Source organism: Bombyx mori, chromosome 21, assembly GCF_030269925.1.
Source record: "Bombyx mori chromosome 21, ASM3026992v2".
NCBI lineage: Eukaryota > Metazoa > Arthropoda > Insecta > Lepidoptera > Bombycidae > Bombyx > Bombyx mori.
This window is the reverse complement of record NC_085127.1, coordinates 8,032,913-8,049,240: the sequence shown is the minus strand read 5'-3', so window position 1 is coordinate 8,049,240 and position 16,328 is coordinate 8,032,913. Positions and strand designations below refer to the sequence as shown.

The following is a 16,328-nucleotide window of genomic DNA, read 5'->3' as shown; positions in this document are numbered from 1 at the left end:
GGAACTAGAGAATATGACACATAATTATATTATACGGCCAGATAAAGAGTACAGAGTACACAAACTTGTACATTATACAAATGTTTGCCCGTTGTGAAAATTGAACTCACAGCTCCGGGCCCAGCATTGAGGGGCATTGACTACTGCACCATTGAGTCCTAAGTCACGGGTAAGTACAAAAGACGACGGTTGGGCTTAAGCCATAAGCACGTCATTTCGGATCCTCCCGATCCACTAATGGTGCTTTTAGGGACTTCAAGCACCGGTCATCGTTCTCGTCGAGCCCGTTGCTTGCGACGAAGGGCTCGGCGAGTAAATGAACCCACAGACACAGCCCACTGAGTTTCTCGCCGGATCTTCTCAGTGGGTCGCGTTTCCGATCCGGTGGTAGATTCTGTGAAGTACGGCTCTTGCTAGGGTTCCTGTTAGCAAGGTCGTCAGGTTTGAGCTCCGTGAGCTCACCTACTAGTTCGGTGAATCTAGAATAACCCCTTGAGGCTACTAGAATAGGTAGAAAATAAATATAAGCCATTAGTAACTATCAAAATAAATGAAAAGAAAAGAAAAACACTTTATGTAGCTATTAGTTATAATATTAATAGCACTCGTTAAGACAAATCACATGTGCTCAAATCGAATGAGTTTTATAGTCATTCTAGCTCGGTTAATATCTATGCACCAACCGAGTATGTTTTGACATTAAACCTATGACATTACATTATATTAGAAGCTTTTATTTTTAATGTACAGGCGAGTAAAGGAGCTCACAGCCGACCTTGTATTAAATGGTTACCTTAGCCCATAGATGTGAACGCCACTAGCCGTTTTGAGATTTTGCAGTACTTTTGTATATAATAATATATATATACGTATAGTAAATGTAGATATTATGTTTTCTACTGGTTTGGTGTGCATTAAATAAGGCAAGTGCGTATTTCATTAGAAAAAATGGTATACGTCTATGGGATTTGGATGCCGTGATAGGCATTTCGCACCATATGAGCACACTAGGTGACTTATCCTGTAGGCCACGATACATGATACCCGAGTTTTATGACAGCTATAACAAGTCAGTGAATTAAATGTTATGAATCCCTTACTTTTACACATTGGTTACATGTTGATACAAACGAATTATTACGCTACTAATTCATGAAACACGAAAAAAATATACTAAATTTCTAATAGCTTTTAAAGCACGCAATTCAAGCTAATTAAAATAAGTAGCCACATCGCAGGGGGTCGTTCACGAGCAGCTTCCATATTCATTAAGTTACACTCGACGAACGAATAGACCTCGGCGTGGCTGATGTTTTATGATTGCCAGAGTTTTTTTTTGTTGCTTAGATGGTTGGACGAGCTCACAGCCCACCTGGTGTTAAGTGGTCACTGGAGCGCATAGACATCAACGACGTAAATGCGCCACCCACCTTGAGATATAAGTTCTAAGGTTTGAAGTATAGTTACAACGACTGCCCCACCCTTCAAACCGAAACGCATTGCTGCTTCACGGCAGAAATAGGCAGGGTGGTGGTACCTACCCGTGCGGACTCACAAGAGGTCCTACCACCAGTACAAAATAAATTACATTTATAAATGACGACATGTATAAATGTGGAACACTCTTTCAAAGTTAACAAATTCCCGTCCGCGCGTAGTCGGAATAGCTCTTTAGGATGCCAGAGAATAGGTAAGGAAAAAAACGTCTTGGTATTGAAACGATACCCCGCATTCTGTGTTCTGTTAGTCGATAAATTAATTACCAGATGCAGTGTGCAGACAACATAATGCTAGAATCACGAAGTAGAGTCCGTCCCACTGCATATTAGAGACATCACAGGCGATGCATCACCCTCGCGTCTCACCTGGAACAAAGAAGAGAAATGAGACCGATAAACAGAACTTAATTATATCAAAATTCTGGACTGATTGTTAAGGTAAAAAATATCCGTCGATTAAATTATAATACGATTAAGAAAGTTTGATAAGTAACTAGATGATGACTTTGCTCGGTTTTTTTTTTGATAACGCCATCTTGTTGTGTCTTTAAAGCGATTAGTTGCCCTCAATTAAGAAAAATAGTATTATTATTCGCCAATAGATGTCGGGAACAGTTGATTATTGAAAACACGAATAAAACAACATTTCCTGAAAATAAATCGTAGCTAGATCGATTTATCGCCCCCGAAATCCCCTGTATACTAAATTTTATGAAAATCTTTGGAGCCGTTTCCGAGATTCAGATTATATAAGTATATATTAATATACAAGAATTGCTCGTTTAAAGGTATAAGATATTGTCATCCTGCGGTTACATGGATACACACATTGTACTGGTGGTAGGACCTCTTGTGAGTCCGCACGGGTAGGTACCATCACCCTACCTATCTCTGCCGTGAAGTGGTAACGCGTTTCGGTTTGAAGGGTGGGGCAGCCGTTGTAACTATACTGAGACCTTAAAACTCATATCTTAAGGTGGGTGGTGGCATTTACGTTGTAGATGTCTATGGGCTCCGGTAACTACTTAACACCAGGTGAGCTGTGAGCTCGTCCACAAATCTATGCGATAAAAAAAAAGCATCCGGGAGTCGATATCATTTTTCGAATATTCCACCTCTATCAGATTCTTTTTTTTAAATTCCACTGGCATCAACAGTTTTTGAGCTAATTCCAAAAATATCTTTTTTAGAATCCTTAATGGTTTAAGTCTTTTGAAATTATTAAATGCGGGTTTGAAATTTTAGTACATTTTGTAGACCTCAGAACGAGTCAAACACGCTATCGTACGTATGTTAATTCGCAGCATTAAGAATTAACACGTTTTTGTTCTTTTTGGCTAGAATATAGATTGCTATAATGGTTTTTCTTTTTCCAAGATTTATCTGGTTATTAAAAAGCAACTCTAAGCATATTACAGGAGAAAGACTGTTTTTGTGTTGTAATTTCCAAAATTATGAAATAAAAGTTATAGTCTGTGAAGTTTCAACAGGAATAAGCACATGTTTCACAGTAAATACATATTTTATTATTGAGGGTCGTGGTCATGGCCTTGAAACAGATTGTTTTTTATAGTGCACCGCCATCTGTTCCTATCTGCAGCTGAGTGCAGAGCATCGTACACTGTGGTATCCAGGGCTGCACGAATCTGGTCCGTCCAACGGGTCGGGTTCCTGCCTCTTGGTCGCTTGCCCTCGACCTTTCCAGTGACCATCAATTTCTCTAAGTTGTCACTGTCTTTCCTTGCGATGTGGGCAAAGTATTCAAGAATCCTTCGCATGCAAATGGTGGAGAGTCTAATAATTCTCAATAATGAGGAACCGACGCAAGGAGGAGACATATTAATGAAATTCTATCAAGCGACAAGGGTAGGTATGCTTAGAATCATTCCTAATTTAACTATATACTTCGTTGACATCGGTATCGTATTTAACGACTTACAACAGTGAATGTGCGATAGAATTTGAGAGACTGCGACCTTTTGTCTTGAACTGAGTGGTATTGACGCTTTAGAATCTACGGTTCGTAATAACTTTGAACAAAACAGGATCAGTGTGCTTAGTGCGAGTTTTTTAACGTTTTCGATAGCGTAAAAGTTAACCCAATTTTGTATGCACTTGGAACAGCGCCCCTAGCGACAAACGTAGGCAAACGATTCCATTCCATACAAATTATGAGTTAACTTTTACGCTATCGAGAACGTTAAAAAACTCGCACTAAGCACAAAGAACGCGTCTGCCCTTCTCGACAACGATAATAAAAATATGAACGATTATTACATTGCTATCGTTCACACAGTGGTTAGGAACTATTTAGCCAGCAGACTCACCAATGTTAGAGTAGGTATTTTGGTTCAAAATATATTTGGCTGTTGGGGTCTAGGTAAATTTTTTCATTGTCTCGGCGATATGATTCTGACGTATCGATTATATGTACATATTAATTCTGAATAAATATCCAAATACGTGTTTCACGAAGTCCACTATTGTTGGTTGCAGTTGGGCATATTGTGAATAATACCACTATTTTCCCTTTTTCTGTCGCAAAGCAGCAGAGATATTGAGCTGATGTCTCAAAGTAAGAGACAGTACTCATATTATAATGGCTATTGGTAATGGTAGTACCAGTTAATTCGTGAGCTTATCTGCCGATCTCTATATAAAAACAAATCTGAAAATTTTGCGGCCCCGAGAGATATTGTATTGTTATTAGTTTAAAGAATTAGTTTGAAGTCGTCGTGGCCTAAAGGTTAAGACGTTCAGTGCATTCCTATCTAGCGAATGCAACGGTGTTCGAATCCCGCAGGCGGGTATCAATTTTTCTAATGAAATATGTACTTAACAAACGTTCACGATTGACTTCCACGGTGAAAGAATAAAAATCAAACCCGTAAAATTATAATTTGCGAAATTTTACTGGTGGTGGGATCTCTTGTGAGTCTGCACGGGTAGGTACCAGTAGTAATGTGTTTCGGTTTGAAGGGTGGGGCGGCCGTTGTAACTATACTGAGACCTTAGAACTTATATCTCAAGGTAGGTGGCGCATTTATGTTGTAGATGTCTATGGGCTCCAGTGACCACTTAACACCAGGTGGGCTGTGAGCTCGGCCATCCATCTAAGCAATAAAAAAAACCTTCATCTTATTTAGTGTATAAAGTAAAACACACTTTCATCTTAAAATCTCATTCGGAATCGGCTCATTAATTCAACTTACTACCCTCAGTTTTGGCCGTCAGCATTTTTAGGTATTCATATAAAATATTCAGCGTTCGTAAATCATGACGACCCATTTTAATTTTGTGTCACAAATGCAGACGACGTTTCTTTCCGCATTTCAAAACAGTTGTGTAAAAAAAAATGGGCAGGCCATCTCATAAGTTTAACATATAAACGGGAAGTTTTATTAAATTCTTTTTAAGTTTTTCTTTCTTTCTTCTTAATTTTTCTTATGTCAGAAGTGGTAGATCGCTTTGTGAGTCTGCCCTAGTTGGAACAGTCGCTCGGTTTACTTTTGTCGCCAAGCAACTGTTCCAATGTAATTATTTCATATTAGGTACATAAATGTATCAAAAATCTTTGCTCACGCAAGTAAAACGTATTTTTTTTCTAGTGAGTTAGTAACAAATTCTTATACCCCGGTCCTACATCACTGGTGGTAGGACCTCTTGCGAGTCCGCGCGGTTAGGTACCACCACCCTGCCTATTTCTGCCGTGAATCAGTAATGGGTTTCGGTTTGAAGGGTGGGGCAACCGTTGTAACTATACTTGCGACCTTAGAACTGATATTTCAAGGTGGGTGGTGCATTTACGTCGTAGATGTCTATAGGCTCCAATAACCACTTAACACCAAGTGGGCTGTGAGCTCGTCCACCCATCTAAACAATAAAAAAAACCCTAGTAGTATACTAGTTATTTTACTTTGTATTTAATTGCTCTCTAGATAGGCAAGCGAGCTCACGGTCCACTTGGTTTTAAGCTTTTAAGAGGCTATAGATATCAAAAAGTGAATGCGGCTACCTACGAAAAAGTCCCGACCGTATTGAATAGCGGCAATACCGTTCTACAAATGACTGCTTCACTGCAGAAATAGTCGGGATGGTGGCTTTTACTTGTCGAAGCCACCGATTTGTGCGGGCTAGCTATACTATCTATCACATGAATATTGTCATCACAAAACAGGAAGTAATTTTCTAGAAAATATTATTTTTCTATTGAAACTAAACCTGATCAAACGATGCTTCCACAAAATTTAACTCGATCAACAACATTGAAGAAGAACAACATAATCAAGTAAGATTATGTAACACGCTCCGTGAGTAACTTAATCCAAACATAATTAATCAATTACGTTGAACCAATTCAGTTGTATCGCAGTATATTATCACCTTGTTTTCAAGCGCCTGATAAATTCATCACTCTAACGAAGATAGTTATCAATAGAGTTACCAAACTTAAATTAACCAGCACGTAAGAGTGCGTAATTAGCTGGGGCATTATCGAAAAAGATTCGTTCTAAGTTAGATATTTTTTTTTTTTTTTTATTGCCCTTGTAGGCAGACGAGCATACGGCCCACCTGATGGTGAGTGGTTACCGTCGCCCATGGACTTCAGCAATGCCAGGGGCAGAGCCAAGCCGCTGCCTATCGAAGCATTATTATATTAAGCAGTGGGAAAAATAGGTCAATGTCGCGCAATTTTTTATTTCGTTGTTGTGTCGAATATCGTGTATGTGAGAAATTGGTATATTGACTTGAGGATTTTTGTTTTTTAATCGACTTCAAAAAAGAAGGTTCTCAATGCAACTGTCTTTTTTTGTATTTTTCATTTTTCCCATCGTAACTACGGTATAAGCAATTACCAAATATATGTCCACTACTTATTTATTTATTTTTTCCTTTTTTTATTGCTTAGATGGGTGGACGAGCTCACAGCCCACCTGATGTTAAGTGGTTACTGGAGCCCATAGACATCTACAACGTAAATGCGCCACCCACCTTGAGATATCAGTTCTTAGGTCTCAAGTATAGTTACAACGGCTCCTACCCTTCAAACCGAAACACATTACTGCTTCACGGCAGAAATAGGCCGGGTGGTGGTACCTACCCGCACGGACTCACAAGAAGTCCTACCACCGGTAATATGTATTATGTAGAAGGATTATCAGGGTGGCGACGACAATTGACACACTTTACACGAAATAATAATAATATATTATTCTCTTTAATACACGTTAGGACGGGTAGAATACGAATGAACAGAAATATGCTAACAGCCGGTATTTATACAATCATCTTGACCTATTTTAATACAAACTTAATAGGTAATATTAAACATTGTTTAACATAATTATGTGATTATTTACGCACAATAATTATTTAATAATATCGAATTATATAACATAAATAACATTGAAGGTTTATTAGGCCGGAAGCTGTCAAGCGGAAGGCGCCAATAACATATTATAAGTGAGTCGTCTATTATCAAAGGTGGCAATCTGTGCATTTCGACAAAAAAATGTTATTGATATGTCAATACAGATTGATTTGAATATAATCGTCTCCTTTAAAGAATACGTTTCAAAACCTGCATTAAATAAAGGTTAATACTTAACCTGTTATTTATCTAAGATGTCGTTCAGAAGAGTTTTGTGACTGCCAATGGAATACAAAGTCAATAATTCGTTTTTCTGATTTACCAATAATTGTCCAAAAGTCACATTGCCGGCTTTGATAATGGTCGACTCAAGTATAGAAATATGAATCAACTACGAATATTTACTTGATTATAAAATTACTAATTATATTATAAAACAATAATAAGTTCTATATATTGCCTAATCATTAGGTTGTACCTGAACTAGTTCGTAAATAATGGCTCACATGTAATGTGAGGCCGGAAGTGTAACATCGAGTATGTTAGCAATTTTTATAGTGATTTGAATGTTGCGCTATAACTGGTGATACAGTGTTTGCTGAAATCCTACATACAGGTACTGCCGTTTTGATTATTTTTGTTGCGAAGCCTTATTTGTTTCAAGTAAAGACCGAAAAAGTTGATTTGTCACAAATCAGGGCAAACAGTGTATGTTTTCTATTTACACAGTTACAAAAAAGGGATCATAAAATTTCCCTCGATGTTAACATGAAAATTCACGAAGGTTTTATTTACCATTTTGATACGGTCCCGAAAAGTAATCAACCTATCGAAACGAAACAAATTGGAGGCCCTGAACTTGGATAACCATTGGACGTGAGCCTACACAGAGTCATCGAGTTACCCAAGTGTTTCCGAGACAATTTTTACAACTTATTTCGGATTCTCTTTCCGTCAGTTGAAACACGAAAAGTGTATTATGTGAATTTGTTTGGGTTTTTTGTTTTATGTTTATTTCTCTTAAAAGAAGATAGCGTTGAAGGGCCATTGGTGTAGGACTTGTTTTTTCTATTTTCGAATTCAGGTAAAACGTGTTGTTATGTTATTAAAAACTTTACACCTCTTGTTTTTTATTCATTCATATAGTACAAATAGTAGTAGTAGTAGTAGTAGTAGAAATTAAAAAAAAAACTGTTTTTACATATAAAAAACTGTGGATACACGAAGTGTTAATCAAGCATTGGAATATTAATCTCGGTAGAGCTGGAAGAGAGTAGTCTGAATCGAATCCAAAAATAATGTATCAGTATTTTATTTTTCAAGAAAATAAGTAAGAATGTGCCAGCACATCAACCAAGGGGTTATGATAGTAATTCACCACATTATACAATATATTAAATCAGTACTTAAACTGGACACGGTTTTCATACGTTCATATAACAGTAATTTTTATTGTATCCTGAATGAAAAAAATATCTAAAAAGTTTTGAAAACGGAAAATACCTATACTCATTACAGTTTTGCACAAGACAATTTTGTTTAACTCCACTTAATTATGAAATTAGGGATCGTTAGGAAATAAATCATATTTTTGCGACTTTCTGTCTTTGATGAATACTAAAAATTATATGAAAATGTTTCAATAATTTGATTAAGTACATTGGCATAATATGCGTTTTTTTTATGATTGAATATTTACTGGTGGCCCGGAGGCCTTTCCAGTTTCACCAGGACAGGATAATATGCGTATCGACACATCATAGTGCACATGGCCTCTGTACAATCTTCTCTCGTACATTCTGCACGAGTGTGTTTAGTTCATTTACCTACTTTCGAAACAGCGGCATGGTCGTCTATTACAAATTAAAAACAAACACAATGGCTTGGCAATACGCCGGCCAGAAAAATTGTAGCGTTAAAAAAATAAGACATCTTTAGTGGTGTGGAATTAAAAAATAGTTGATTTAATATTTTTTTACTTGCTGTTGCTGGCAGATGGCCTAAACCATTAAAAGTGATAGCGACATAATCTTAATTACAGAAATAAATAGCTCACGAGCTGGTGAGTTCTGTGAACGAATTTAAGTCCGCATTTTACTATCGAAGAAAGAGTCGAAAGAATAAACTAAGAAAAAAAAATCTAACAAAATAAGTCTGCCTAGGCCTTTTACTATTTTAATACTTAACTATTGTACACTGACAATTAGTATGATCTAACGGCCTAGGCTAAGCATGGATTTGATAGATCGGGTTCGTAATACCCAGATTAGACGCCAAAACAAAAGTTACAGAGATTGGTAAGAGAGTACGGAATCTGAAATGGAGTGTGGCCTTGATAACAGATGGAGTAAGACAATGACGAAACGGTGGCCAAGACTAGGTAGATGTGCCGAAAGAACTACATGTGACATGGTAGACCCATGACATAATCAGGATAGCGGGACGAACGTAGATGAAAATGGCGTTCGATCGAGTATTTTAGCACAAAAAGGGGAGGTTTAAAAAAAGGGGAGATTTCATGTCTCATGGTTTGTGGCCACATTCAAGTTCTGATTTCCGTAGGTTCCGGTTACCACATAACAGGAGGTAAGACGTAAGTTAGTCGACTAATTTAGAGCACCGGTTTTCTCTTGTAATAAATGAAAGGAAGAAATGATGTCCGGTTTATTTCAGTCATCTTACTAAAAAGAAGAAAGCGCAGACCTGGAATACATATATACTTATTCTGGAGAGCAATAAAGTCTATTAGATAAATGCGGTAGTGCTTTATACCCTCTAAAAGCAAAGTGAAGCGTGTCTGTTAAGGACGATAGGGTAAGTACAGATGCGGCTTTTATGGTTTTTTTACATGAATACAGTTGAAATATAAACCTACTATGGTTTATAGTTTTGGATCAATGCATAGAATAAAAACAAATCTTTATGAAAACGGCTTAAGACATACGAAAAGAAATTGAACACCAAAATATATCGGTTTTTCGATCACAAAATAAAAGATGTTGCAAAAAATGGTATCAAAAGTTTCGCTGAGAATCCTTCGTAGTGTGGGTGCGGTTTGATAGGGCAGATCTTTGGACCTTTTTGGTGTCAAGACTAATTGTTTGGTGAACTAATTAAAGATAATATTATATATGACTGATGGCGTCAGCGACCTGTGCCATATTGTTATTACAAACGATGACGACAGCGAGACTGACGTCATCTGTTAGTTGTTGTCATCGCCTTCCATAGAGAGAGTAAATAAAACTCACTTTTCCAATGAATTCCATTTATTAAATTTCAAGCGTACAATAATAACACTAGGGAGCTCCGCCTCGTTCGGCTGTTCGAGACAGAATGTGCTGTGCGTCGTTGGGTCTTCATGTCCCCTTACGGGGCCACGGATCGAGCCTCGGGAAAATCCCCTCTGCCCGGGCTTGGACTACCTGCCTAATGAGGCAGAGGTGATGTTTTTGACGGCCACCTACTAGATGGACCGACGACCTAGTAAAAAGTGCTGGGTCTCGTTGGATGCAGGTGGCAATGGACCGGTCGCACTGGAAATCTATTGGAGAGGCCTATGTTCAGCAGTGGACGGCGATAGGCTGAAATGATGATGATGATGATGTTTTTGCTGGAAGGCGATGAAATGAATGAGGCGATGACATTGTGGTCTGATAATGAAGGATGGTAAAATGATAGATAGATGATGTATATGTAAGTGTTGTGCAGCAATAGTCACTCGTATTTATAGTCAAAGTGGCGGTTTCTTAGTCGTGAATTCTTATGTATACCGTCTTAAGCAATTGTTTACATGAGTTGGACTTCCGATAGTCAACCAACTATGTCAATATTAAGGAGACAGTTAACTTTAACTAATCTTAGTTAACTAAATAGTACGTACAGGGTGTCCCAGAAAGAATGAATAATCCTGAAACACCTCATAGTCGAGCTATTGGGGATATATATATTGACGCAACGTCTATCTAACTATCTATATTACATTATAATATATTAAAATTAAAATATGAATATCATTTTATATAATATTATAATATGCATATATGCATATTATATTAATTGATTATTAGCAATGCATTACATAAGATTTTAGAGGGAATAGGCGATAAAATCCAACGGGCCTGAATACTTTTTCGGAACACTTCAGTGAATGGCAAAAAGATAAATGCGTTAGAGAAAGGTTGATGGACATAAAAAAAATGGTGGAACTTAATGTAATAATTCAGTTCCAACCTACACACGCACGTTACCATTATATATATAGTACGTAATATTTCGAGGACTTGAATAATCTATCGAAGACGATAGTTAAAGTAATACAAAAAAGGATTTATAAGCTTATGAAATCTGGGCCTATACAACGTTTTTTAATGTTGTCTTTGATGTGGGCATCTCACACGTTTCAATTAGGTTTTCCGATCATTGTTGTTTTAAGGCTTAGTACATTTCTATGGCTATAATTTCGCCCGAACGTACACTTGTGTGAAATAAAGTGGACATACAGTTGAGAGTGAACTCTCCTCAATTTGTACAACTTACTTAAAATTGTATTAAAGCAACAATAATAAAAAAGTAAAATAATTCTGCACAACAAATGTCAAATATTATTTGATCCAAATTCAAATTTAAACTAAGAACAACTTATTGGCAGTGTGCGTAATACAATTAACTGATAACCACGTCTGATAATGAACTCTAATACTCAACGTAGTAAGAACCAATTAAATTGTTTCTTGCCAATGTTATTTTAGGACTACGAGAGAACTAAAACGAATTATACGGTTGTTCAATTTTATCATTTATCTTTACTCTTTGTAGTTACAAATGATTACCCTTACTTCGTTAGAATAAAGTAATTTCATCTTTTTTGTTTATAGATAATATGTATGTGATAATATTACTAAGCAATACATGGTAATACAAAAAATATATCGGCTTTCATATCGGTTTTAGAAAATATACACCCATTTAAGGAACTAACTTAAATATTTTTGAAGTATTCGCTATGTATTTAACAAATATTTCAAATCGGAATCATAGCTTTAAAAATCCTTTCCTTTCAATCTTTTATAAATGTCACCTGTCCATTTAATAATTTCTAATTTTTCTACGACCTAAGTACAATGTTTCCTAAAGCACGTTCGGATTTTTACATATCACTTTGATAAATAAGATTTAAATTGTTCAAATCATGACTATCCTTTCCCCATCATGCTTTGAGTTGATTAGAAAAAAATATTAGAAAATAGAAATAAGAAATTAGAAATTATTAGAAAATAGCTGACCCGGTAGACTTCGTAGTGCCTCAATTGATAAATAAAAGACCTAAACTTTTGTATAAAATAAACTTAAAACAAACAAAAGGAATATTTTATATTTATATTTATCTACCTTTTAAACCTTCTCTGGACTTCCACAAATAATTCAAGATCAAAATTAGCCAAATCGGTCCAGCCGAGTTCTCGAGTTTTAGCGAGACTAACGAACAGTAATTCATTTTTATATAATATATAGATTATTATTAGAAAAAAAGTTATTAGAATAGTATTTTGAGGTTAACAAGTGTGGTTATTGTATTTTTGTAACAAGAGCGGCGAGGTATTACACAATACCGCCAAATATTTTGTATGTTCTGTTATTTTAAAATTATACGGATGAAGTGAAGTTTATTTATGTGAGACTGTAATGATTTGGAATGAAATTAAATGAAACGAGATGTGGTGAACTGAAATAACGTCTTAGTAAAATGGTGGTTATTTACTGAGACCTCAGTGGACTTTTTCGAAGAATTCGAGAAGCCACGTCAAGAGACTTTGTTTAATTTTCCCACAGATGCTAAGCAGTTAATAAGCCACTGTTATTACACGTTTAAGCCTGATAAAAAACCTAAGTTAACTAAATAAAAAATTCACATAACTTCATTTATCGCGTTTACGCAAAAAAGTCCTTTGAGGTCATCAGTAAGATCAAAAGAAAGCCAATGCTAACGTCATGTGAGGATAATCAAGGTCAAATATGTTTGATGAAAACAAATGGTAATTAAATATTGTTTCTCATTGAAATTCCTAGAAAGTATTCCTAGAAATAATTTTTCAATAAAATAAAATTAAGGCCACTGATCTATTTCAATAAAAAATTAAGGTGTTTTTTGCCTATTTGTCTCTCATTATGTACTTAAACCAGTAATGCGATTATATTGAAACTAAGTCCATTTCTTTGTGGCACTTTAAGATTCCACTGCGTAACGTTTCATAAAATAGATCTATTTTATAAATTTAATAATAGTCACAACAAAACGCGGCTGGGTTTTAATAGTGTAATAATATATTAAAACATAATTTTTTATTTTATTTTCAAAATCAGTTCTTTAAAGTCTGATCACAAGAGCCGGTGAGACGACTTTTAGCGTGTGAAATTCGTTAACTTGTTAAAAATATACAAAGTAGTGCTCGTTAATAAAAAATGTACCGCATAATAACAGTCGTGCTTACTAAGAAAAACTGCCAAAGTTTTGTGCTATTTACGCTACATACATATTTGACGGAAAAATTTAAACCACTTTTTTGCATGAAATTGTTTGTGAAAGTTTGTTCGCTGTGGCAATATAAACTGTGAATTTCTAAATCCAATTTGTATAATAGCATATATATAATAGCTTATGATGTAGGTCTGTATGTAAGATTAGGGCTGCCTGGTGTTAGTGATTACTGACTGCTTTTTTGACTAGAACGCAGCGATGGTTATTACCAATGATTGGTAATAGAAATGGGCAGGTAATGTTTGAGTAAGCTATGGTTTACCTCAGTATTTTATTAGAATCTTAATTAGAAATATTTTTAGGGTTTAATTTCGCGTCTTTTAATGTCACTATATTAATATTATTTACTGGTGGTAGGACCTCTTGTGAGTCCGCGCGGGTAGGTACCACCGCCCTGCCTATTTCTGCCATGAAGCAGTAATGCGTTTCGGTTTGAAGGGTGGGGCAGCCGTTGTAACTATACTTGAGACCTTAGAACTTATATCTCAAGGTGGGTGGCGCATTTACGTCGTAGATGTCTATGGGCTCCAGTAACCACTTAGCACCAAGTGGGCTGTGAGCTCGTCCACACATCTAGCAATAAAAAAAAACCAATGTTTCAAATACTTTACATTTTCCGTAGTCACGAAAGGCGACGACAGTGCCCTTAGTTGATGTAAAATTGGTCTTGACTATGTATATAGTAGCATGTATGGCTTGTGAAAACCGAAAAAAATATCATTTTAATTTTTACCCATCAAATCTTCGCTAATGACCTACGGAATGAAAGAAATACACCATGTCATAAAAATTATGCCCGAAAAACTTATTTACGTCCAGAATGTGGCTCACGTTTAGGTAAGCATTAATATCATACCTATTACTAGATGAATATTACGACTTGAATGTAGGAGAGCTATTATTTAATAAAATTCATACAGTTTTCCTATTCAGACAGCAAGACGAGTTTATACATCACCTGAATTATTTATCGGAGCCGAATTAGATTATGACGTCACAAGATGAATACCGTCAATATCCTTGAGAAATGAATAAATTCGAATTATCCGACTCAGCTTATAACTATTATAATAAATATTACAAAAAAAAAACGTGTCTAAAATGTTACTAATTAAGTCGACTACACAAGCGCACGTAACGCTCTAGGGAAAGCTTACGTCACTTATACGTGACTCGATACCTTTGCTCCCGTATTGTTTTGGCAAATAAGGCATCTCTTAAATAAGCGGTAAACAGAACCAGAACGACATGTATAGAACAAAGGATAAACAGGACTAGTTGTGGCATATTGTCTGCGTATAATTAAGCTGCGTTAATGAAGTTTGTTACAGTAATCTTTTAATGAGATATTTGATATCGCCGTAGTCTGTCTCCTGAATACTTTTCCTTTATCAAAATAATTTGGAGTGATTTTAGCATTATTATATTTCACGCTTTTATATATCACATATTAAATTATGTACTAGTAGTACCTTGATTCACCCAAATCTATGGTCTTTAACTAAATGCACAGATTTATGAACGAAATAAATTCTATTAAATGTTAAACTTGATTTCCCTTCTGATTTTAGGATTATAGCAACATAATTCAATGTGTTTGTATAAATATTCTTCTTTTCTAAAAATAGAAATATAGTAGTGGATTTATGGTCGCGTAAAAATATCATTTCAAGTTTGAATTACGATGTCAGATTCCTAAGCAAAATGGAGAATCATAATTTTATTGATCTCTTGAATATTTTCGTGTGTTGTAAAAGTATGTGTGCTGTAAAATTTTTATAGATATGTGCTTCTAGTTTATACACAGGTACTGTACATAAAGCATATTAAAGTAGTATGAATCTATTTATGAAAACTATACATACATATATACATACATACCTACATATGTATACTACCACAGTCATCCGTACCACGAAAGTTGTATACTATTCAAAACATCAGAAATGATATAATGATAATAAAAAACGCGAGATTAAATCGTAAAAAGAGTTTTAATTAAGCATACCACTGGCGAAAACCGAAGAAAATAGCATTATCTCTTTATTCAAAATTCTAAATAAGCTTAACAACACAAGATAAATATGAAATTCTAATACTGGAGTGTTTTTTTTTTATTGCTTAGATGTGTGGACGAGCTCACAGCCCATCTGGTGTTAAGTGGTTACTGTAGCCCATAGACATCTACAACGTAAATGCGCCACACACCTTGAGATATAAGTTCTAAGGTATCAGTATAATTACAACGGCTGCCCCACCCTTCAAACCGAAACGCATTGCTGCTGCTTCACGGCAGAAATAGGCGGGGCGGTGGTACCTACCCGTGCGGACTCAGAGGTCCTACCACCAGTAATTACGCAAATTATAATTTTGCGGGTAAGATTTAAAATTGAACTACCAGAAAAAGTAGGCAATATTAGAGATTGAAGGTGCTTTTAGGTACCACAAGTACCGGGCACTCCTCTCGTCGAACCCATCGCTTGCGACGAAGGTTTCAGGGATTAAATTAACCCTCAGACACAGCCCACTGAGTTTCTCGCCGGATCTTCTCAGTGGGTCGCGTTTCCGATCCGGCTGTAGATTCTGCGAAGCACTGCTCTTCTTAGAAGTAGGAATAGCAAACTCGTTAGAACCCCGTGAACTCACCTGCTCGCTAGGCTACCAGCTTAAGTAGGAAAAAAAGAGGTTGAATAGAGTCATATTTTTAAAATAACGTAGTTTTTTGAACTACACTTTTCATCAATTCGCTTCCAACTAAAACCATAAAACTGTTGACAGTTTTGATTGGATTTTTTTTTTGGTTTAATTGGTAACTAAATAATTTGATCCTTAAACATGAACTGAAAACAAAGATTTCAACAAAGTAATTGCCCTGCAAAAGTAAATCTGTGGTCGTCGTGGCCTGAAGGATAAGACGTCC

General features: G+C 35.9%; 1 protein-coding gene across 1 annotated transcript in view; it reads right to left on the bottom strand.

Annotated features, from left to right (window-relative positions):
- The window catches only part of LOC101741259 (uncharacterized), a 43,216-nt gene that overhangs the window by 13,761 nt on the left and 13,127 nt on the right, over positions 1-16,328 (bottom strand). The window contains exon 2 of the mRNA XM_004929707.5: positions 1,764-1,865. Coding sequence (XP_004929764.3) covers positions 1,764-1,824 — 61 coding nt within the window. The 5' untranslated portion in view covers positions 1,825-1,865. The remainder of the gene's footprint in view (positions 1-1,763; positions 1,866-16,328) is intronic.